Source organism: Miniopterus natalensis, chromosome 19 (genome assembly GCF_054644295.1).
Source record: "Miniopterus natalensis isolate mMinNat1 chromosome 19, mMinNat1.hap1, whole genome shotgun sequence".
Lineage (NCBI taxonomy): Eukaryota > Metazoa > Chordata > Mammalia > Chiroptera > Miniopteridae > Miniopterus > Miniopterus natalensis.
Window position 1 is genome coordinate 20,521,260 of NC_142099.1, and position 25,621 is coordinate 20,546,880.

Here is a 25,621-nt window from a genome sequence, read left to right on the forward strand (position 1 = left end):
GACCATCTCTTACTCTGCCAAAAAGGATAGTCATCTATCCTACTATCTACCTCTATCTCAGTACCCTGTTTGTTGCTTTCATAGCACTCTTCAGTTTGTAATCCTTTGTTTATTTGTGTGGGTTTCTTCTTGTCTTAGTCACTAGAGTGAAAGCCTATGAGGGCAGGAGCCACATCTATCTTGTTCATTATATCCCCAGCATTTAGCACAGAGCCTAGTATCTAATAGGCAGAAGAATTATTTGTTGAATAAGTAAATATGCTTTATCAGTGTGTTTTTATTATAGGGTTAAACTTAAAAATATTTTTGTTGAAGTATAGTTCAGATACTATAAAATTCACCCTTTAAAAGTATATAATTCAGCCTTGCCGGGCGTGGCTCAGCGGTTGTGCGTCGACCTAGGATCCAGGCAATCGGGGTTCGATTCCCAGTCAGGGCACATGCCCGGGTTGCGGGCTCGATCAATGACTCTCTCATCATTGATGTTTCTATCTCTCTCTCTCTCCCTCTCCTTTCCTCTCTCTGAATCAATAAAGATATACTTTAAAAAAAAAAAGTATATAATTCAGTAATTTCCAGTATATTCACAGGGTTATACAACCATCATCACTATCTAATTCTAGAACATTTAATCACTCCCCATTCTCTCCTCTGTCAGCCTCTTATAACCACTAATCTGCTTTTTGTCTCTGGATTTGCCTATTCTGGACATTTCATAGTGGAATTATACAGTATATGGTCTTTAGTGTCTGGCTTGTTTCCCTTTGATTATGTTTTTAAGGTTCACACATGCTGTAGCATGTAATGGTACTTCATTCCTTCTTATGTCTGAATAATATCCCATTATATGGATGTGCCATGTTTTGTTTATCCATTCATCAGTTGATAGACTCTTGGACTTTTTCCACTTTCTATGCTATTATGAATAATGCTGCTTTGAGCATTTGTATAGAAATTTTTATATAAACATATGTTTTCACTTCTCTTGTGTATATACTTGGAAGTGATATTACTGGATCATATGGTAACTTCATATTTAATTTTTTGAGGAGCTGCCAAACTGTTTTCCAAAGTTCCTGCACCATTTTACACCCCACCCCCAGCAGTATATAAGGGTTCCAGTGTCTCTCATTTTTGTCAACACTTGTTATTGTCTGTCCTTTTTATTATAGACATCCTGCTGGGTATGAAGTAGCATTGTGGTTTTGATTTACATTTCCCTAATGATTAATGATGTTGGAATGTTTTCATGTGCAACTGGCCATTTGGAGGAGTGTCTATTCAGGTCCTTTGCCTATTTTTAATTTGGATATTTGTCTTTTTATTGTTGAATTATAAGAGTTCTTTATATATTCTGGATACTAGACCCTTATCTGATATATGGTTTGCAGATATTTTCTTTCATTCTGTGGTTGTCTTTTCACTTTCTTAATAGTGCCTTTTTAAACACAGAAATTTTTAATTTTGGTGAAGTCCAATTTATCAGTTTTTTTCTTTCATCACTTATGCTTTTAGTGTCAATCTAAGAAACCATTGCGTCATCTAAGGTCATGAAAATTTATACCTGTTTTCTTTTGAGAGTTCTGTAGTTTTAGCTTTGACATTTAGGCCTTTGATCCATTTAGACAAATTTTTGTATGTGGTGTGAGGTAGAGGTGCAACTTCATTCTTTTGCTAATGAATATTCAGTTGCTGGAGCTTTATTTCTTGAAATTTTAATAAAGCCTGGCTGGTGTTGCTCAGTGGTTGAGCGTCGACCCAGGAATCAAGAGGTTTGATTCTGGGTCAGGGCATGTGCCGGGATTTCAGGCTCTATCCCCAGTAGGGGGCGTGCAGGAGGCAGCTGATCAATGACGTTTTTCTCTCATTGATGTTTCTGTCTCTATCCTTCTCCCTTCCTCCTCCTCTAAAAAATCAATAAAACGTATTTTAAAAAAACTTAAAGCATCATAATTTTCACATAATTATTAAATTTGTTTTAACATTACAATTTAAAAAATATATGAAGCACATACTGTGTACCAGACATTACATTGAGTATAGGATCTATAAAGATAAAAAAGATAATAATCCCTACCAATATATCAGATCTGTCAATTAAAAAAACTGAAAGCAACAATAATAATTTGAATGGAACAGGTAAGATATTTGAAGAAGTTACTAGTGGTTTTAAAGAATTGATTTTTGAGAGATTGTATGGGGGAAATGACACTGATGGTATAAAAATAAAAGTATTCCTGAAAATTGCTGTAAAAAGCACTTGATGGTGGTTGCTATGCGGTAGGACTATTTTACCTTGATTAGTACTCTTAAGTTATTTGCTTTTAACTTAGTAATTTTGGGGGTGGATAAGAAAGAAATTGCCTGTCAGCCACAAATATGAGATAAAGATAAGACCGTAATAGAAATGACAAGAAAATCTTTGCCTCATTGTCTCTCTCTTTAGTATGACTGACTCAATTAATATTTATTTAACTCAGAGCTAAGTGTTCTCTGAGTCATACTTAACGAATTCTAGATTTTTTTCACCCGTTTTCCTTTTTTCCCCTCTTGATGCTAATCTTATAATTGTTGATATTCTTGCTGAAATTTGCACTTATTTATGCAGTTTTCTTTGAACGAGACTTACTTAGTCTTTTGTGACTAATTATTGAATTCATGTTAAGTTCATTTTTGTAGTCGACTAGGGCTGCCATAACAGAATACCATAGACTGGGTGCCTTAAACAATAGAAATATATGTTCTCGCAGCTTTACAAAGTTGAAATGCAAGATCAAGGTGCTGGCTTTTCTATTAAGGCCCCTCTTCCTGGCTTGCAGATGGCTTTTTTGCTGTTCTTACGTGACCTTTTGTCAGTGTGAACATCTAGGGAGAGAGAGAGGGAGGGAGAGGGATGAATCTTCCTATTGGAATAAGGCCCCACCCTTATGACTTCATATAACTTTCATTATCTCCTCAAAGGAAGTCACTCTGAGGATTACAGATTCGACATATAAATGGGGGGGAAGGGCGCACAATTCAATCCATACACTCTTGTAACACGTAGTCACTTTGATATTCTTTATTTTATATTAAGAAAATACAGCAAGTTTCTGTAAAACTTACATTCTTACTGGAGGGGGGAAACCCTCATATTATCTAGGTTCTCAATACCTACACTTCCTCACCTATAAAACAAGGGAATTGGGCTAGTTTGTTTCTGAATGCTGAAATTCTCTGTTCCTCCAATTTGGAGTTACTGATTACTAACATTATTCAGCAGATAGGGTATATTTAACAGAAATTTATGTGTAAATCTACCAACTTCTCATAACTGAAGTAAAGGGCATAATTATTCTGTGTACCTCTAAATTCTGATATGGATACTCTTTTCAACTAGCTATGCTGGTTAGGTTTTATTATGTATAATTTAAAGGTTTGGGTGTGACATGTTTCTCCTTTTGTTCCAGTTAATAATACCCTTTATTTATACAATATAATTTATTTATCCGTCAGGAATAAGTTTCATTGTAATGGATTCAAACAATACAGTAAGTATAGATAGCAAAATGTGAGAATCCCTCTCATATCTACTCCTCTTTCAAAGGAGATGACCACAATTAACAGTTTGGTATGCATCCTTGAAATCTTCTTTCTGTGAATGAACATAAGAATATTAATTTATGCACATATTTTTTCATAAATGAGATCATGCTTTATATATTCTGTTATATAAATTTTTTCTTTAGTAGTATGTTTTGGGATTTTCATACATACCAGAATGTATGTATATCATTTTTTAAATGGCTACATAGTGTTATACAGTATTATTGGAATTTATTTAACTATTCTCCTTTTGTTGGACATCACTTTGTTTTCTTTATCACTATTAAAAATAACAGTGCATGCCCGGCTGGGCATGGCTCAGCGGTTGAGCATAGATCTAGGATCCAGGAGATCACAGTTTGATTCCCAGTCGACACATGCCTGGGTTGCAGGCTCGATCCCCAGTTGGGAGCATGCAGGAGGCAGCCGACCTATAACGACTCTCTCATCATTGATGTTTCTATCTCTTTCTCTTCCTCTCACTTCCTCTCTCTGAAATCAATAAAGATATATTTAAAAAAAAATAAATAATGGTGCATAAACATTCTTGCACATCCGTTTGTACAGAGACTCCTTTAGAATATACTTCCTGTGGGAGATTGAACACACTGAAAATTTTGATAGCTACTGTCTTCCTAAATGACTTTATAAATTTACATTTCCACCCACAGGGAGTGAGAGTGTTCATTTACCTTCACCATTGCCAAAATAATGTTAGTATTTTAAAATTGCTTCTAACATGATGGTTGAAAAATTGTATTTTATTATTTTTAAGTTGCATTTATTTGATATTGGGGATGTTGAGAATTCTTTTATTTGTTCATTGGCCATTTGTATTTTTTAATGAATTGCTCTACTTGACCCATTTTTCTTATGGAATATCTTTTTAATATTGATTTGTAAGAATTTTAAAAAACGTATTTTGCATGTAAACCCTTTAAGTGTTGCAGATTCGTTTTTCCTGTCTGGTTTTTGTCTTTTAATTTAGCTTATGGTGTTTTGTGGATTGGAGATATTTCATTTTGTGAGAATGCCGATCATTCCCTTTATGACCTCTGTTTTGTGTAGTGTTTAGGAAGACTTTCTCCATGTAGAGTTATGTAATTTTTTTTCCTGGTATTTTGTAATACTGTTTTTTTTAAACTCCATTTGGAGTTTACTTAAATGGATAGTCAGTGGAACCAGCCCTGTTTGTTATATAGTACATTATTTTCTGGCTGATTTGAAGCCACCTTTATCCTAATCTAAATCTCTATTATATACAGATTTATTTCTGTTCTTTTCATTGTGTTTTTCTAATTCCTTTACTAATAATGTACATCTTATTGTGCTTAGTTACTATGTCTTTTGAAATAGCTATTCTTGCTATTTTTATCTATAGTTTTTTACTTTCTCTTTCTTCTGTTTGCTGTTACTTCTTAGTGTTATTGTAATCTTACTCATCCCTCTTCTGATTTGTGGCTATTAATTAATATGTGAACTAGAAAACTAGATAGCAGACTGCTGGTATTTTAGATAAAATAGTCTCTAAATTGAGGAAATGAAGAATTCACGTGATTGATTTATGGGTACAATGTTCATACTTTAGTACATAAAATTTATTACATATGTTTTAGTTTCTCAGAGGCTTAGATTTTTTCATTTCTAGGTTCTTAGTAATATTTTAAATAGTTGAAGTTGCTGAATATGCAATCTCTATGTAAACATTAATACACGTTAAAGTTATTTTTAAAGCAGAAGCTATGTTTTAATTACTTTGCTGAACAACTTTGTTTATTTCTATCATGTTAGGTTAATGAAAGCTGTCTGTTAATAGGGAAACAAGTAAATATGACCAAGTCCATTTTTTGCTTTGGGGTTTTCTTTCCTTACAATACAATAGAGAATAAAAGAAAATAGAAAAAAATAGTAGGTAATTAAATAGAATAAAGTATTACTCTTATTTTAAATCAGCTATAGCCAGATGCTATTATAATAGCAGCATCATTACCGTGGAGCATCTTTAACTCAGGGTCAGCTTTATGCTTTGAAAAAATAACTCTCAGTGGCTTTGTGCAGCTGTAGCCTTTATTGTACCTAAATTGCTGAGCTTACATGAGGAACTTAAAGTGGCATCCCTTCTTTACTGCAAAATCAATATAATCCTGCATTATCTCTTCAGTTCTAAAGCATAAGAAATAGAGAAATTGATGTATATAAATAAAAGTTAACATTTTGTGTAGTACTATTTTTCTTACATTTTTGTTATTCTAATTAAGTGAATAGATTTGACTTAATTTTTTGAGACTTCATTTTAAGCATTTGTGTTTGTTTTTAAAAAAATCTCTGGTACTATGAATTAGTATGTATATGTGTATGTGTTGGGTTAGGGAAACACTATTTCTCTTATGCCTGGACAAGTGAATTATTTATGGGTTCCTGGGATTGCACTAAGATTTGGGGCATCTGTGGGACATAAAAACACCTATACTTTTTCTAGACATTTCAGGTTTAGAGTGCCTCAGAGATCCAGAAATAGGATGATTCTACATTGTGATTAGTATCTGGAGTCTAGTCAGACCTCACGTGGGCGAAAAACCTACCCTTTTAGGCTTTGGACTTCCTGAAGCTGCATATATTTGTGCTTATGGGATTCAGTAAATCAGTATGCTATATGTCAGAACTCACACAGTGGATCCAGCCTGCAGAGACTTACATTGATTGGCACACACAGTATTTTTAAAATATCTAGATTTATGGCTTCTGAAAATTCGAAAGATCTTACAACCTGGACCCCATATCACCACATGGCAGCAACTAACTAGGTGGACATGTGCTCTCCAATTTATCAGAATTCATACCACTCCTTATCCTATAGGCGGCAGTTTCCATTTATCACCACAGTTGTACAATCACCCACTTGCTCAGTTCATTTATGCTCCTACCCAGCATCCGAAGGTTTGGAATATCTAATTTATAACTATCAGTCTACATCTCCTTTTCTGTGTCTGGTGCATCCAAAGTAAAAATCAGAAAGTAATTTAATATTGTTAGAACAGTCAACTCATTTTTTCCAGAAACATATGACATATTCATGTCTTTGTTTTCTCTTGCATCTTTTTCCCCCTGAACTATTTTATCTACTCTCTTGCAGAATCCTACTCATTTCAACTGCCAACACCTTGAATCTTCCTTGTTCGCCTCTGTCTACAGTAGTGTGTGCCTCTTCTAAAGTCTTAGAACACGCATTTTCTCCACCACTATAAATTTATTATGGGAGAGATTTAGAGAGTCTCATTCTATTAAAAAAAATAATTGTGTTCCTGTGAAGAGGCCTTTGATTAGTCTTTTCTTAATATGGTTCACAGTTTATGTTTTCAAAGAAATCTGTATATTGTTGTCATTTTGAAGACTAAGAAAAGTAACTTTAAATTTTATTTCCCTAGTTTCCCTAACTGGCCTTCAGACATTAAATTTAAATATTGGTGTTTTTTTCTTTCAGTTACAGATGAGGACACAGTAAAGAGGTATTTTGCCAAGTTTGAAGAAAAATTTTTCCAAACCTGTGAAAAGGAACTTGCCAAAATCAACACATTTTATTCAGGTGAGTGGTTTTTTGGTATAACATACAAGAGACAGTTTCTGCTGCTAAGGAAGGAGAAACTTTACTATGTCATTGTTGAAACCTTTGGTCATCATTTTAAAACTGGGGCTTGTTTTCCTTGCTATACTGCACTTAAGGGATATTTTCTTTAGCTAAGGTGAGAATGTATCTGGTACATCAGTCTTTCATGATCATTGCCTAGATGTTCTTGTAGTTGCAAGGATTTGGCACCTCGTGAAGCAGCTCCTCAATAGAACTTCAATATAGCCCAGTCTAAAGCTTTAAAGCAGGGGTGGGGAACCTTTTTTCTGCCAAGGGCCATTTGGATATTTATAACAGCATTTGGGGGCCATACAAAATTATCAACTTAAAAATTAGCTATGCAGAAAGCTCCTAGATTTATTGAATTTCGAGGCCCGCCTGCTATTGTCTTGGCAGGGCCAGACCAAATGATACGGCCGTGGGCTAGATGTTCCCTGTTCCTGCTTTAAAGAGTCAGAAACTTAATTTTATCATTTCTTTCAGAGCTGATTTACACAGTTTCAGCTTTTTAATTATGACAGTTTTATGTGCCCCCCCCCCCCCCCCCGCATTGTTTTCGGAATACTCATATCTATCTCTCTAGAGCACAGTTTGCAGAGTGGCATCTACAAGATGTTACTGAAGTTGAGAAGAAAATATTAGGCCTTCTATTTATTTATATCTTTTTTAATTTTTGTTTTTAATATATGTTTGCTTCCCCCTTTTTAAACATCTGTTTTGCTGTCTCACAGAGGTCAAGTTCCTTGACTGCCTCATTGTATTCCAGTTGATTAGGCCCTTCCCAGAATTACTCCCTTCTTCTTTAGTCATTTAACCACTTTATCCCTTGTACATTTAATCCATTTACCCGTATTTCCTTGTAATGCTTCTGCCTAGGGAAACTCCAACTGTGCACCCATAAGCCATTTGCCTTCTTTATGTGTACCCCTGAGCTGCTTAGGACAGTTAGGGGGGAAAATCAGAACAAATTTGAACCACTATAAGTTCACTGTTGCATTCTTAACTCTGTCCTCAAAGCTGCCATAGGTCCTAATTGGTGCCCTTCTCCATGCTCCAAAGTGCTCTTAACCCTACACCATTCTTTGGAGTTCTCTCACCCCACCATCTTCCCCATCATGCTGATTAACCTCTTACTTGACAAAAAGAAAGACCAACTTCTGTTGGTGTATAATACTTAGGCAGATCTATACCACTTCTTCCCCACATATACCTCTAGACATTCTTGCCCGTATTTATTTTCCTCCAATCATTGTGGAAAAGATATCCCTCTTTAGTCCATGGTGAATCTCTACAACTGCTGATTGAATTTCAGTTTCTTGAGACCTTGCTCCAGTAATTATCTCCTCTAAGAATTACTGAATAAATGCATTGTTAACTTCCCTTTTTACTGGTTTAATCTCCTTAACAAGTGACTCGCTTCAAACAAAAAACAAAAAAAAGAGGAAGCAAATATCTTAACTCTGTGCCTCCTCCTCCTCATCTTTCATTGATGGCTAGGCTTCTTCCTAGGCAGAGGGAACAATTTAAAGGCACAAAGCCATTAAAGGACATGGCATGTATACATGTCCTCCTCACTCATCATAAGCACCTAGAAGGCTGAGACAAAATAGAAATATTATTTGAAACCATGCAAATGGATAAATTTTCAGCAAGGGGAAAATGTACAGAAGGAATGGCAGCTTTCAAGGGCAAAGCCCATTCCCATAACCAGGAGGTAGGAGGATAAAGAGGAACCAGCACTGTAGACAGCCAGGGAACGTAGGCTGCGGAAGAGGGAACTAGAAGACCGAGACATTGTAGTGGAAAGAGTGCTGAGACTGAGAAAAGGCGACTGGGTACGACCTAAGCCTGTAAGTGAAAAACAAATGAGGCCAAGTTTAGTAGCATTTTCTTTTACTATGAGTTTTTAGGGGAGGATTTCTAAGCCCAACTCTAAATGGATAATTTAGATCACAAAAAATAGATAATGCTTCTTAGTTCACACAAAAAAATAAATATATACTCTTAACAACAGATATATACCTTTTATATTTTGAGTTACACATAGATATATGTGTTTTGTGTATGTTTGTATGCATCTATATATGTGTATATATGTAATATATTTAAATAATTTTTTCATGAAACAATACTTACTATTTGTAATTTATTCTATTTTCCATATTTAATTATTTCGATTTTATTTGATTTTTAAAATCCTGATTTACGATTCACTAAATTGCTTCTGTGACCCGATAATGGATTACAACCCTCAGTTTGAAAAATGGTATCTTAGACTTAGTTACTTTTTAAAAACAATTTTAAGCTTTCTACTATTAAAAACTTGGGGGCTGTTATTTAATGACTTCCTTTTTCTATGTGTATTGGCAGGGCCATCAGGGCACGTCACTTGATGTCATCACAGAGTAGGTACAAATTCATAGTCTTCAGACTGACTTTTTGCCAGGTCAGGAAGTGATGGGTAATATGAAGACATGATTGACAGAAATAAAATTTGGCACTTGTCCTAGACAGTATCATTTTTCTCCTTAGCTGCCTTTTTCAGATTGTCTTGTAATTGCATTCCTCAGACACTAGGGCACATGAGAAACTATAAATAATACAGGGGTGAGTTCAGCTTATACTCCCATCTCCACCCACTTACATCTCACAAAGATATTTAATGATCAGCTAAAACGGCCATTTTTAAATGAGATATAGCCTTGACTGAAAGTTTTTAACAGCCGAAACAAATACTATAAAAGCCAAACAAATGAATCAGAAGTATTACTACTAAAATGTGGATATTTATTTTCACACCAGTTCTGTTACCTACCAATTACGTTTTGGATATTTGAACCTTATTATTTTTTTAGAAGAAGTTTACCATTTAACCTTCCTAGGCCTCCATTTATACTTGCTTGCAAAATGAGCAAATTGATTCCCAGCCTTCTAGGGTTCTACATGTGAGGAGTCATAAACTATTTTCAAAATTTCAGAAAACCTGATGTAAATTATTTTATCCCTCTTTATTTTTTATTACATATATTTGGTTAATAAGATATGGGCATTTATTTAGATCTATAGGTAAAATCTCGTAATATTTGAAGACCCTGGGGGGAGAGGGTAATTTTTTAAGGGAGTGGTCCTTTTTGGTGATACCATTGCTAATCACTGACCTAGAAGTGTCCCAAGTCTCTTCTAACACTAAAAGTGGTGTCAGTCATGAAAACTAGTGACAGTTACGTCCTTTTCCATTGGTAACACTAAACACTTCATGTTACATCTTCCTCTTTTCTTGAACCAGTTTGCTTTTCCTCTCCATTCAAAATACTTAGCTTCTCAGCAGTTGTTTTTTGTGCCTATAATATATATATTAAAAAAATCTTAGAATACAGATCTGTTGCTCTTAATATTCCCAATTAAAACAGGCAAACCCTTTCTTTTTCTTTTTTGCCATGTTTTAAATAGCTAAGCGCTTTCCCCTTTGTTTCTAAAGAATTTCAGGGGTTTTTTTTCTGGCCTGTCCTAATTTTTTGGCTTCAGTTATATTGTTAGGAACTCACAGTGGTGTTATGTGCTTTCCTTTTCTTTACCAAAAAGGAGGGATGGAAGGAGAGAAAGATGGAGATTGCAGTAGTATTATTTATAAGTAGGAAAATTATGGCAGTAGAAACAGATTTATTTCTTGGCTGTTAAATATTTTCAGGCTTCATATAAATGCAAGACCAACTGGATAATAGTCTCTCAGAACTATTCCTATTATACAGCTTTCCTGTAATCCCCTTATCCAGTGTCTTGCTATATGTTTACTTTTCTTTATTCTTATGAATGTGAGACACTGTATATTGTTTTACCATTGAGTGTGTGTAATGAAACGTAAGGATCTCTTTCACTGAAATACTCAATGTTCCTTTTACAAGTGAATATATATATCTAGTACCCCACATATTTAAACTAGTACTTAATGACTGGTTTTGTTCTTTTATGTGTGTTAAAAATGTGGATTAAATATATATTTGATTAATTAGGATAAAATTCCCATTGTCTTAGCATTTCTTCCTACATCATGAATATCTTGAATCTTGAGTTCATTATAGCACAATCAGCTGCTTAAGAGCTTTTACAAATGGTGGTAGAGGGAAAGTGAATTAAAGCAGTCAGCCTGACTTGCTTTCTTGTTAATCTATCTGATGAAAATTATAATTATTTATATACTACCCACAATATTTTTGCTTTCTCCATTTTGTTAAAAAAAAAAAAAAGTGATTGATAGGTTTCTGTTAAAATCAAGCTATGTGAAATAAAACCAACTTAATTTTCTTCTCTGCTTTCCTCCTCCTTTCCTTCTTTCTTTTTGCCTTGTTTCTCCTTCCCACCAGACCCTGGCAACCACTAATCTACTTTCTATCTGTATGGATTTACCTGTTCTGACTTTTCTTATCAATGGAATCCTACAATATGTGGCATTTTGTGTCTGGCTTCTTTCACTTACCATGATGTCTTCAAGATTCATCCATGTTGTAGCATGAATCAATATTTCATTCCTTTTTATAGCTAAATAATATTCCATCGTACATAGGTACCATATTTTGCCTATCCATTCATCACTTAATGGACATATGAGTTGTTTCCACTTTTTTACTATTATGAGTACTAGTTTGTGTATGCTGTATGTACACAAGTTTTTGTGTGAACATATGTGTTCATTTCTCTTGGGTATATACTAGGAGTGGGATTGTTGGGTCTTAAGGCAACTGTGTTTAACCTTTTGAGAACTGCCAAACTTTTCCAAATTACAATGTGGCTGTACCTTTATTCATTCTTATTCTTAGTGGTTTTTTAAATTCTATACCTTCATTTGTAAAAAGAAAGGGTACACTTGAGGTTTTGTAGGGAGGGAAGTGTGGGAGAGGTGTGAAAGGAGGGTGTTATCCCAAAACATTTTTTTCCTATCCAGTTCTAAATATTACATGTAACTTTTTTCCCCTAGAAATTTGAGGAAAACAAACTAGAATAATTAGTAAAAATTCAGACAAGCCAGTGAGAACTTTTACCACCATTTTTATCTTGATGATTTGACAATTCTGTTTTATTTCTTATAGAAAAGCTCGCAGAGGCTCAGCGCAGGTTTGCTACACTTCAGAATGAGCTTCAGTCATCACTGGATGCGCAGAAAGAAAGCACTGGTGTTACTACGCTGCGACAGCGCAGAAAGCCAGTCTTCCACCTGTCCCATGAGGAACGTGTGCAACATAGGAATATTAAAGACCTTAAACTGGCCTTCAGCGAGTTCTACCTCAGTCTTATCCTGCTGCAGAACTATCAGGTAGTTAGATTCTTATCCTGGAGAATGGAACCTTTAAATAATTGAGAAATTATAATAAATGGAATTACCTGGAGCTGTACTAATGGGCCAGTCCAAAAAGGGAAATCCTTAGCATGCCATTATTCTTTAGGTTCTTATTGAGATTTCTCATATTCTTATTGGCTAAAACCATGTTATTGGAGGTGGTAAAATAGTGTTAATAAGAGTTTTATTTTTGAAGATCAGTTTTCTAAAACCTTTTTGTACAATATTCAGGAGTAGCCCTTGAATCAAGGACTAATAGTTTGCTTCCTATATTTAGAGGCATCTCTGGCTGCGATGAGTAGAAATCAGAAATAATATATGTCTACCCAACCACTGCTGGCTATGTAAGAGCTTCTATATTCCTGCAAACCTATAGCAAAATTTCTGTAAATGCAATTGGACAGTTAACTTTCCTGCAGTTAACACTAACAATATAAAAGATACAGACTTTTTAACTCCCCACTAAGAATCCTTTCAGTTTTATTATCCACAGGCTGCAGTATAACTATTTTCTTTAAATTTTGTGAAAAAAGAAATTATCACAGAAAATGTGTATGTAGACTGAACATCTAAGCTACTATATCACTTAATATTTAAAAAATACGATCTGAAAAAATCGAACTACATGTATGCAAAATTTTGGAAATACGGGGCATTTATTCATTTGTAATTCTTCATGGATTTATTGATATAGTTAAATCTATAAGGAATTTACTGAAAAACAGATGATTCATTCAATAATAAACATTTAAATTAGGCAAAAGCATCTCCCTCATCTTTAGAGAGACCTTATGCACTATTTTTCCATTTTATTCTTATGATTATTACTTCTAATCAGTGGTTAGGATCATCACAGGATCATATACTATATAAAATCTAAAAGTTACGCAACAAAAGTATTACCAAGTATAAATACTGGTATTTTAAAATAAAAAGTCAATGTAGTCTCGTATCTACAGTGATCTAAGTTGTTAATGCATGTACTTACTTCTACCTTTTCCTTTATAATTCTGCTTTCTTCGTTGGTGCTTTAATACTTTATCATTGAAAGAGCCACCCAGTTCTATAAGATATCTATGATAGGAAATTACTTTCCTTTGAAATTTATTCATAAATTTCTTTGTAATTTATTTTTAAAAAGAAAAAAATGGCCGTGGCTGGGTGGCTCGATTGGTTGGAGCATCATCCTGTACACCAAAAAGGTTGCTGGTTCAATCCCCTGTTGGGGCAAGTCCAGGAGGCAGCTGATCAATGTTTTTTCTCTCTCTCTTTCTCCCCTCCTTCCTCTCTCTATAAAATCAGTCTCTCTCGGGTGAGGATTTAAAAAAATGTATTTCTTCTTTGTCATTTTTCCTGTTTTATTAATTATGCTGTGTGTTACAGAGAAATATTTGTTTGGGGTCATTATAAAAAGCTCCTTGGGAAAACAAAACATTATAAATTATAAAGGTTTTGATTTATCTTCTATTCTTTGAGGGTTAGTTCTGTAAAAATACACTTACTTTGAGAATGAGGGAAAAGAAAAGTTGATGAAAAGCACTCTCCAAGTCATGGTGTATGCACCCCAAGGAGAATTTAAGATGTTCCATTAAAGTATGAGAAAAAAAATTATAAGCAAGCAAGCAAAGCCTAGTTTGGAGTGAGTGCTTATTATTTTTACTAATGGGATATGTGATCAAATTTGGGAGACCTCTGGTTTAAAGAACCTTGCAAACCCATGGTTTCCTGCTTTTTTGCATGTTGATAAAACAACGGATTTTGAGAATATAGAAAAGTAGGATTTTGATATTGTAAAAATGGAGGAAAAATAGAAGCTTCTATCCATTATCAGCAAAACCCTGATCACTTCTTTTCTACTCACTCTTCTTTGCAATCCCATCCCCAAACTGAGAATGGATGGAAGCAAAAATGAAAGTTAAGAGAAATAGGTGATCTTCTATTTTTGCTTGCATAGTAGTAGGGGGGGAAATGCATATCTCTACCAGTCCTTCAAACAACAGAGAAATTATAAGTGTATTCAGTGCATGATAAATCTGAAATATTTCCTGAAAATATTATATTAATCAAAGAATCAAAATAATATAAATTAGCTATTTTGAGAACAATCGTTCATAGGAAAATGGAAATAAAAATGTTTTGAGTTTAGGACTTCCATTAATTTACTTGAAATAGAAATAATAGGGTCCATATTTAGGGTTTCTTTCTATTACTGATAACATACTACCTTAAAATGAATAAATAAAATAATAAAGAAGAGTCTTTTCCTTTCAGTAAATGCTTTTATGAGAGTCTTATCCTTTCAGTAAAGGCAAAACATTGCCATTTCCCTCGGTACTCAGTCCTCAGTCGGCTCTGTCTACACATGGTGCTTATTATTTTTCATCTTCTTTTATGGTGATGGAAGTTATAGTAGTGTTTCTCACTTCTTTCTGTAGAATCTGAATTTTACAGGGTTTCGAAAAATCCTTAAAAAGCATGACAAGATCCTGGAAACATCTCGTGGAGCAGATTGGCGAGTAGCTCATGTGGAAGTGGCCCCATTTTATACGTGCAAGAAAATCAATCAGCTCATCTCTGAAACTGAGGTATAGTAATCTCACTCATATACCACATATTTTCAACGTCTTACATGTCTTATTTTTAATGAAATAATTTTTCTTTTCTGTTCTCCATTATAATTGATTTCTAATTTTTAATATAAACATGTTCTTACTCATGATTTTTTTTGCTTAATCAGTACTCATTCACCAAGAGGTTATCAGAGTACCATAAATATAAATGATTCACAATTATTTATGCATTACTCAAGTTTAGTATGACCTGTGTCAAAATTTAATAATGTGCCCTGGCCGGGTGGCTCAGTTAGTTGGAGCATTGTCCCATGCACTGAAGGGTTGCCAGTTTGATTTCTGGTCAGGGCACATATCCGGGTTGCAGGTTCAATCCCTGTCAGGGTTCATATGGGAGACAGCCAGTCGATGTTTCTCACATCAGTGTTTCTCTCTCCCCCCTCCCCTTTACTCTCTCTAAAAGCAATAAACATATCCTCGGGGGAGAATAAAAAAAATTTAATAATGTGTCTTTGTAGGCTGTAGTGACCAATGAACTTGAAGATGGTGACAGACAAAAAGCTATGAAGCGTTTACGTGTTCCCCCCTTGGGAGCTGCTCAGGTTAGTATTTGTTTCCAGTATTGGTTTTGCCAATTTAATAATTAATACAGTCTATTTAGCTGATAAAATATACCGATTACATTACTTCAAAAAATGTTTCAGAGTTAAGTAGTTAATACTATTGTTATTTTTGTATTTAAAAATTTGATGCCAGATCTTGCTTCATAATGAATTTAATGTCTTCCCATCTATCTCTTCCTATCCTGTATTTCTCTTGTTTATTTTTGTTGGCATGCTAATGTCATGGTCCCACCAAATGATTAAAATGAGATGTGTATTTGGTGATGGGGGCATGTCAGATGTGCTGGGCTACTAGATTGCTTCATCCAAAATACAATAGTTACACCTAAAAAAGCATTTATGAAATGATATTCATTATACCAGAAAACATTTGAGTGATATCTTGTGTGTCATAAAGCAAGTCTCAATAAGCTAAAAAAGATTTAAATCATGGAAAGTATATTGTCTGACGACAATGGAATGGAAATCAATAACAGAAAGAACTTCCTTATCTCATTCTAATAAAAGACATTTATGAAGAGCCTACAACTAATATCATACTTAATGGTGAAACACTGAATGCTTTCTTTCTAAAAACAAAAAAAGATATTCACTTCTCTTCGTCATTGTACTGGAGATTATAGCCAGTGCAGTAACATAAGAAAAATAAATAATAGCCATTCAGATTAGAAAGAAAGAAGTAAAACTGATGGTTTTTTTTTTATTGCTCATGACACAACCTAGAAAATCCAATGAATATACATAACTATTAGAACTAGTGAGTTTATCAAAGTTGCTGAATACAAGAATAATATATAAAAATCAATTCTATTTTTACACACCATCATGAACAATTGGAAATCAGAATTTTTAAAAATAATGCTATTTATAATTGAAATATTAAATATTTAGGGATAAGTATTACAAAAGATGTTCAAGACCTCTAAATTGCCTTTAAATATCTTCTATCAGAAAATCAGAGTATATATAATTCGATGCCTAAAATTATCATCTTGTTTACTCTGTGACTCAGATTTCTGTAAAATAATTCAAATAACTGGCAACCCTATAGAATGATGAGGGATGATTCTCTAGTTCAGATTTATAAAAATACAGATCATAAATATTTTTGTTTTCATGGTAGAACTTTGAGGTTCATGCTACTGATTTATGATAGCATATACTAAATGTACTTAATATTTTACCCTATACTGCAAATTCTATTTTTCTGTCCACAGCCTGCACCAGCATGGACTACTTTTAGAGTTGGCCTATTTTGTGGAATATTCATTGTACTGAATGTTACCCTTGTGCTTGCCGGTAAGTAGTTTAAATTTTGAATTAAATTATTTTTACAAATATGCATATGTCATATTCTGTTCTTCTGTCAAAGCTACTAATAAACTACTAAAGCCACTGAAAGAGAAATCTGTTAGGGCTAAATTTTTTATTCTTATAAATAAGTGGGGGTGGGGAAAGTAATTTGTTTTGGTTTGTTTTTCCTTTGGGGTATATTATCCTTTAAAACATTGCTAGTTGATGACTTCTTATTCTCCATTATTTTTCAGTGCTTATGTACAATTTCTTCACACGTTTTCATTTTTCAGTTATCAAGAACCTCAGCTCCCTTGATCACAGATGAGAGTAAATAAGACATTGCAAATTATGTACCGATTTATTTACTTTGCCTTTTAGACATTCTTTCACATCTTTTCCAGACCCTATTTACAATTACTTTGCATATAATTTTAAGAATCTTGGTTATATAATTTCTTATTCTATAGAAGTTAAAAATTATAGCCTGGTCAGGCGTGGCTCAGCGGTTGAGCGTCAGCCTAGGTTCCAGGAGATCGAGGTTTGATTCCCGGTCAGGGCACATGCCCAGGTTGAGGGCTCGATCTCCAGTGACTCTCTCATCATTGGTGTTTCTCTCTCTCTCTCCCTCTCCTTCCCTCTCTCTGAAATCAATAAAGATATTAAAAAAAAAAAAATTAGAAGAGGAATTTTTAGAAGCAGGTGCACTCCCAACATCAAATGATATAACGGCAAGAGAGGCACAATCTTACTAAACCTCACAACAGAAGCATTTGACACTGTCAGTCACTCCTTGAAACTTTTTCTTCAATTGGTTTTGCTGGGAAACCATACTCTGCTGGTTTTATACTTCGCTGGCAGTTCTTTCCCAGTCTCCTTTGCTAGCTGTTTTGTTTTCTCTTTGTGATATCTAGATATTGGGGAATACTACTGGGCTCAATCCTGAAATCTCTGTCTACACGTATTTCCTATCTAGACAACCTTATTCAAACCCATGGCTATAAATATCAGTATACTTATGACTCCCAAGCATATATACTCTTTTCTCTGAATGCTATCTGATTGGCTACTTGGATGTCTAATAGGCATCTCAGGCTTACATGGACAAATTTTTTTTTTTTACCCTCAGATACACTTTCTCTTCTATATAGCATCACTTTTCATCATTTTCTCAGACCAAAACCCTTTAGCCTCTCTTTTCCCTCATAACTCATTTCCAGTCCATTAGGAAATCCTGTTGCTCTGTCTTCAAAATATATTCTGAATCTGACCACCTCCCTCAGTGCCATCCTTAATATACTGCAACGGCCTTCTGAACTTGTCTCCCTTCAGCCACTTTTGCCTCCTTGTAGCTACCACTCTTCAAAAATAAAACACATAAAAAACGTTAGATTATATCAGTCTCCTCTTCAAAATCCGGTAATGGCTTCCTACAATACAATTGAAACTTGTTACTATAGCCTATAAGGCCCTACAGAATCTCTCGCCTGTGGGCCTTTCTGAGTTTACATCCTGTCATCCTTCCCACATTCAGTTTCACTGTGTTTTCAATCACACTTGTGTTGTTGCTATTCTTTGAACACCCTAAGTTCATTCTTATATGTAGGCCCTTACAGTTGCCTAAAAGGCTCTTCCCCAAGATGTCTACACTTAATCTCTATTCAAATGCCACCTCCTCAGTAAGGACTTTTGTGCTCACCCTACTCTAAAATAGCTTGTTCTGTTCCTTTAGCCTGCATTAGTTTTCTTCAGAGCACATGTAAGTACATGGCATAATATTTCATATTTGTGTTTCTTGGTATCTGTTTTCTGACTGGAATATAAGTTCCTTGATGGCTGGCCATTTGTTTCTTCTGTTCACCATTGTATCCCCAGCACCTAGAACACTAGCTGGGACATAATAGGACGATATTAAAAAAATATTGGTGGAAGTTTGAATGGAAGGAATAGAAAGGACCAAGATGAAATTAAATGGTATACAAACATACACACACACACACACACACACACGCACGCACTAAAAAGACAGACACATCTCAAAGGTTCTTTCATTTGAAGACTTTTACTTTAAAGGCAGATGATCGTGGTATACCTCAAGAGCCTGTGTACTTACTCTTATAATGATAACTATGAATCATGAATAAAGAATTAAATTCTGCTCAGTGAAGCCTGCAAACATACATGTCATACAGATCAAAGGAACAAGTGATTTATTTTTTTAATATATTCTTATTGATTTCAGAGAGAGGAAGGGAGAGGAAGAGATAGATAGAAACATCAGTGATGAGAGAGGTTCATGATCAGCTACTGCCTGCACGCCCCCTGCTGGGGAGCCCGAAACCTGGGCATATGCCCTGATGGGGAATCGAACCTCTGTCTCCTGGATCATAGGTTGATGCTCAACCACTGAGCCACGCTGGCTGGGCCAAGTGATTACTTTTAAATGAGAGCATCAGGGAAGACTTTATAGAAGAAATGACATTTACACTGGACATTGATGGAATGAAAGACATTCCAAGAGAAGGAGACAGATGAGCAGAGATTTTAATTTTAGTTGGCCAGGGTATGGGAAGGGGCGTAGGAGGAGGGAATGGTTTATGAAGGAGAGAAGTGATATATTCACCTAGGGTAAAGGAGAGTATTATTAGATGATAAGAATGAAAAGATAGCTTGAGATCAGTTCATAGAGTTCAGCTGAGAAGTGTTAAGTAAAATATGGTTTTGGTTTTAAGCACTATATTAAGTATATATGGTGTATGTGCTGGGAGTTGTTCTTTCTGTAGGGAAAACCTTAGTTATTTGGATGTAGAATTTTTTCTTTTATTTCCAAGATGAACGTGATGGTATTATCATTATCATTAAATAAGACATAAGAATAAATAAACTTCATTCTTTTTATGTGATTGAATCAAAATTTTTTGTTAAATTCAGAGACAAGTTGAGGTATTTTTTTTCTTTCATAAGTATAGGTTAAGTTTTTGTGAGAATCTTGGAGTTCTTATGTGTGGTTTATGCATTTAGTTTTGTACATTATGTTCTCTCACCTCAAATCCCTTTTGTTTGATCTTTGTGTTTGAATGGGGAGAGGCAGAGTAAATATAATTAAAGCCAGCTGTCTATCCTTATTTATCTCCCAGTGGGTGCTTAAAAAATAACAGTGTTGAGAGAGAAACACAGCAGTAGTAATGCATGTACAAGCATGATTTTTTTTTCATCCATTCACATCAAAAAATAGTGTGCATAATTGCTGTAGTTTCTCAAGGGAATATGACCTAATATTTAATAATTTGTGTGAAATTTACTTGTATCATATATTTACTTTCATGAAGATGGAAAATGACCTGTTTAGATTTTTTTAAACTTCTCTTATAGACTCCTAATTACCTTAGTTTGATACAGTAACAATATACTTGTTCCTTTGTAGTCTATTCTTTAGAGTAGCCCCTTGAAATTATTAATCGGGTCATGTCACTTACGTGTAAAAACCTTTCACTGGCTTCATACATCAGAGTAAAAGCTTAAGCCTTGACAAAGTACTACAGAGTCCTACCTGATTTGCCCCTGGCTTTTTACCATTTTACCTCTCAATCCAATCATAGTGGCTTTGGCCTTCTTCCTATTCCTGGAGCACACCAGGCTCATACTTTGTTTTTGTTTTTAAATCTTCACGCGAGGATATGTTTATTGATTTTTAGAAAGAGGAAGAGAGAGAGGGGGGTAGGGGAGAAACATTGATTAGTTGCTTCCAGTACATGCCCCAACTGGGAATCTAACCTGTAATATAGGTATGTGCCTTGACCGGGAATTGAACCCATGGCCTTTTGGTGTATGGGATGACACTCCAGCCATCCAAGCTACCTGGCCAGGGCCAGGCTCATACCTTTTACTTTCCCTTTACTTGGCGCCCTATCCCTTCAGATATTCATATGATTCATTCTCTCCTTAAGGAAATGCAGATGATCTACAAATGTTATATTCTGAGAGGTCTTCTTGACCACCCTACCTAAAATAACATCTAACATCATTATCTCCTTACCCTACATTTTTTTCTTCAAAAAATTCTCTCTTTCTGCCCTAGCTGGTTTGGTTCAGTGGTTAGAACGTTGGCCCTCGGACTGAAGGGTCTTGGATTCGAGTCCAGTTAAGGACACATACCTGGGTTGCAGCTCGATCCCCGCCCCCCCCCGCCCCCCGGTCAGGGCACATTTGGGAGGCAACCAATAGATGTGTCTCTCTCACATCTATGTTTCTCTCTCTCTGCCTCTCCCCTTCCCTTCCATTCTCTTTATTTATTTATTTAAAATATATCTTTATTGATTTCAGAGAGAGGAAGGGAGAGGGAGAGACAGAGATAGAAACACCAGTGATGAGAGAGTCATTGATCGACTGCAGCCCAAAACCCGGGCATGTGCCCTGGCCGGGAATCGAACCCCGATTGCCTGGATCCTAGGTCCATACTCAACCGCTGAGCCACGCCCGGCCGGGCTCCATTCTTTTTAAAAAATCAGTGGGGAAAAAAATCATTGGGTGAAGGGTAACCAAAAAAACCCCAAAATTACCAATATCTGACATTATACAGAGTAGAAGTTTCCTGAGACAGGTATTCTGTCTATTGTTCATTATTGAATCCCCAGCTCTTAGATTGGTGTCAGGTACAATAAGCATCTAATAAATATTTGTCAAATTAATGAAAAAAATGAAGTTTTTTAAGTAAAAGGAAAAAGAAACTGATATATACTGAATACTCATAATCAGCCAAACATTGTTTTAGTCATTTAATATATGTTGTTCACATTTAATCCTCTTAACAAACTTTTAAGAGTAGGTATTATCCCCTTTGACCAACAAGGAAACTGAGACTTAGAAAAATTAAATAATTTGCCCTAGTATAGCTAGAATTTGAAATCTGATTTATTGTATTTGACTCCAAAGCAAAGGCTTTCTCTACCCTGTATTTTTATTTATTTATTTTAATTTATTTTTTTTTAAATCCTCACCCGAGGATATTTTTTCAATTGCTTTTCAGAGAGAGTGGAAGGCAGAGAGAGAGAGAGAGAGACATCGATGTAAGAGGGACAAAGCGATTGGTTGCCTCCTGGATTGCGCCTACAACTGAGACACATGCCTTTGGCTGGAATCAAACCCAGGACCCTACAGTCTATGGGCCGATGCTCTAACCACTGAACAAACTGGCTAGGGCTCTACCCTTTATTTTTAAATTATTAAGTGTGCTATGTATTATAGAGAATCATTTAAATAAATGATTATTTAAATTAAGTGTATAAGGTAGTATATAATTAATGGTACTAACAATACATTTTATAGTTATTTAAAAAATTGAGAGCCCGGCCAGGCGTGGCTCAGTGGTTGAGCATCGACCTAGGATCCAGGCGATCAGGGTTCGATTCCTGGTCAGGGCACATGCCCAGGTTGTGGGCTCAATCAATGACTGTCTCATCATTGATGTTTCTGTCTTTCCTTCCCCCTCTTCTTTTCTCTCTCTGAAATCAATAAAGATATATTTTAAAAATAAATAAATAAAATAAAAAATAAAAAATTGAGAAATTATTAGCCAAATCGAAGTGTTTGGCACATAGTAGGCTCAAAATGAAACATTTTGGTTCAGTGAATTTATGAACAGATGAGGATCTGACTCTTAAATAGTAAGTAGAATTTGAATTTTTGGAAAGAAAGAGCAAGGCCATATACAAGGGGCAACACAAGCAATTGTGAAACAAGAACTTGTTAAAAGGATAATAAAACCTATCGGGAGATAAGAATTAAAATGTTTGGGGGTACTGTGAGATAAGTTTGGGAAAAATGAGTTGGAGATCAGATTGTAAAGAACTTGAATTTGGAGGCTAAAGTGTTTGAATGTTATTAGAGAACTATAGAATAATAGTGATACTGAGCATTTGTTTGGGCATATATGGTCAATAGAATGTAATGGTTAAGAATGTGGGCTTTGAAACAAAACTGAGTTAAAATCCTGGCTCTGCCCTATACTAGCTTATTAACCCTGAGCAAATTACTTAACCTCTTAGTGCTCTAGTTTTCTCATCAATCAAATGGCAATAAGTGTTTAATTCACGGAGCCATTGTGAGGATTAAATGAGTTATTATACGTAAAGATACTGGGAGCAATCCTTAGCACATTGTAAGCATTCTGTAAGTATTAACTGTTGTCATTTATATCACTTTTTAATTTTCACATTGCCATCATGTGTACTATTTAATTTTCACAGCAACTCTGTGAGGTAGGTATTACTATATCCAGTTTAATGATGGACAAACAAAGCCAAAGAAGTTATGTCATGCAGAAATCCCCAGCTGACAGAACTGACATTATAGTAGTTCTGAACTATTTTACTTTGGTTCTCTATAATCTGAGAAACTAATGGAACGATGGCCTAACATGATAGTGGTCAAATTTTAGGAAAATTATTTTGGTGGGGTTTTGCAGAGTGAAATGAAGATGGGAAAGAACTTAGAAGCAAGTTTACAGGCTCTTGAAATGATCTAGATGTAAGTTTTATTTATAAAAAATTCCTATGCCAAGGCTATGTCATAGAGAATTAAGAGAAAAGACAATAAAGGAGACATTATGAATATTCTGACTAACCAATTAATTGGTATTCTTTCAGCTATATTTAAACTTGAAACAGATAGAAGTATATGGCCCTTGATAAGAATCTATCGGGGTGGCTTTCTTCTGATTGAATTCCTTTTCCTACTGGGCATCAACACGTATGGTTGGAGACAGGCTGGAGTAAATCATGTGCTCATCTTTGAACTTAATCCAAGAAGCAATTTGTCTCATCAGCATCTCTTTGAGGTAATCAAAGCAAGACAAAGTTCCACGAATATAATTTGTATTAGCTATACAGCTGGTTTAGTGGATACTGGAATCCACCTTCTACTTGAAGAGGACTATTGACTTAATAACTAAACATTTTTCTTACATTTGTTTTATTAAAGAGATTCTGAATAATGGTAAAAATAAAAATAACAATTCTTCCTCTTTTTGTCTTTTCCACCCTTTATCAGATTGCTGGATTCCTTGGAATATTGTGGTGCCTGAGCCTTCTGGCATGCTTCTTTGCTCCAATTAGTGTCATCCCCACATATGTGTACCCACTTGCCCTTTATGGATTTATGGCTTTCTTTCTTATCAACCCCACCAAAACTTTCTATTATAAATCCCGGTTTTGGCTGCTTAAACTGCTGGTAAGTCCAAAAATTTGTGAATCATTTTTAGAGTGGTATACTATATTGGTCATTGCCTTCCAGGATGAAACTCAGGCTGCTATATTGCACAGCTCTAGAAGCATGGTTCACATTGCCATCTATGTGAGTGGTACCCCAGTTCCAGAGGTAAAGAATGCAATATGACTGGTACACCTGATGTTTCACAGTGTAGCATCTTTGGCAAAAGCACACATGCATTTTTTTTCCTCCCAAAATGGAGTATGAGTGTCCAGATATTGAAATGATTTTGCTAATTAATAATAGTCAATTCAGGGTTCATTTAGTTACTTTATTATACAGATTATTTAATCAGCTCTGATAATACGTAGAACTCTATAAATTTCCTTTTCTTAAAGAGTGGTAAAATTTTTATTTTCTTGTTAAATTGATGTAAGTAGTCTACCATTTTTATTTTATGAAAGATTGGTTCTCTAAAAGCAATAGAAATAAATATCTTGCCAGATCACCAAGTTTAATTTGAGAAACTGACTTTGATTTTCATTTATAATAAATTTCACTACTTCCACTTTATGTATTTTTTTTTTATTTTAAACATATCTTTATTGATTTCAGAGAGAGGAAAGGAGGGGGAGAGAGAGAGATAGAAACATCAATGATGAGAGTCATTGATTGGCTGCCTAACCCGCAACCCGGCATGTGCCCTGACCGGGAATCGAACCTCAATCTCCTGGATCCTTGGTCGATGCTCAACCGCTGAGCCACTCGCGGCCGGGTACATATTTCTTAATGATTGCAAAATGATTGCAGTCTCAGTATTAGAATATAGAATATAGCATTAGGATATGCAAAAATGGTAGCTGTATTTTTTTTGTGATAGTATAAAGTTAGCTCCTGGAAGTGACTTATGCCTACTCCTAAATTAAACCATCTCTATTGAAAATCAATTGGGAATGCGTTCATATAATTATTTCTTAGATTATGAATTACAACTAACAGAAGAATAAAGATTAGTGATTAATTGACCAATCTCTATAAAAACTTTCAGGATTCCCATAATTATTGCCTCACTTTTCCCCCCCACTTGATAAAGTATACTTCCTTGAAAACTATAGTTTTTGTGTGTTTTTCCCTTTTGTGTGCCCCCTTGGGGATAGCAGATTTTTTTTGGTTTGTTTTTGGCAATAAACTTCCTATATGTAGCATTAACTAAATCTTTTAAATCTAAAGATATAAAATATGGCCTTCTTATTAAAAAAGTATTATAAGCACTCAACAAATAAAAGCAACCTATGTTTGAATATAGGTATAACAGTCAGGAAAAGAAAATGGCTCAAATCTTGATTTTTTTTTCTCCTCAAATTTGATTGTTCTTTATTTGTATTTC

At 34.9% G+C, this 25,621-nt stretch overlaps 1 protein-coding gene across 1 annotated transcript in view; it reads left to right on the forward strand.

The window, feature by feature from the left end:
* Positions 1-25,621, forward strand: part of XPR1 (xenotropic and polytropic retrovirus receptor 1) — a 109,610-nt gene that overhangs the window by 53,989 nt on the left and 30,000 nt on the right. The window contains exons 3-9 of the mRNA XM_016217872.2: positions 7,067-7,168; positions 12,295-12,518; positions 14,978-15,127; positions 15,631-15,714; positions 16,953-17,034; positions 23,673-23,863; positions 24,076-24,255. Coding sequence (XP_016073358.1) covers positions 7,067-7,168; positions 12,295-12,518; positions 14,978-15,127; positions 15,631-15,714; positions 16,953-17,034; positions 23,673-23,863; positions 24,076-24,255 — 1,013 coding nt within the window. The remainder of the gene's footprint in view (positions 1-7,066; positions 7,169-12,294; positions 12,519-14,977; positions 15,128-15,630; positions 15,715-16,952; positions 17,035-23,672; positions 23,864-24,075; positions 24,256-25,621) is intronic.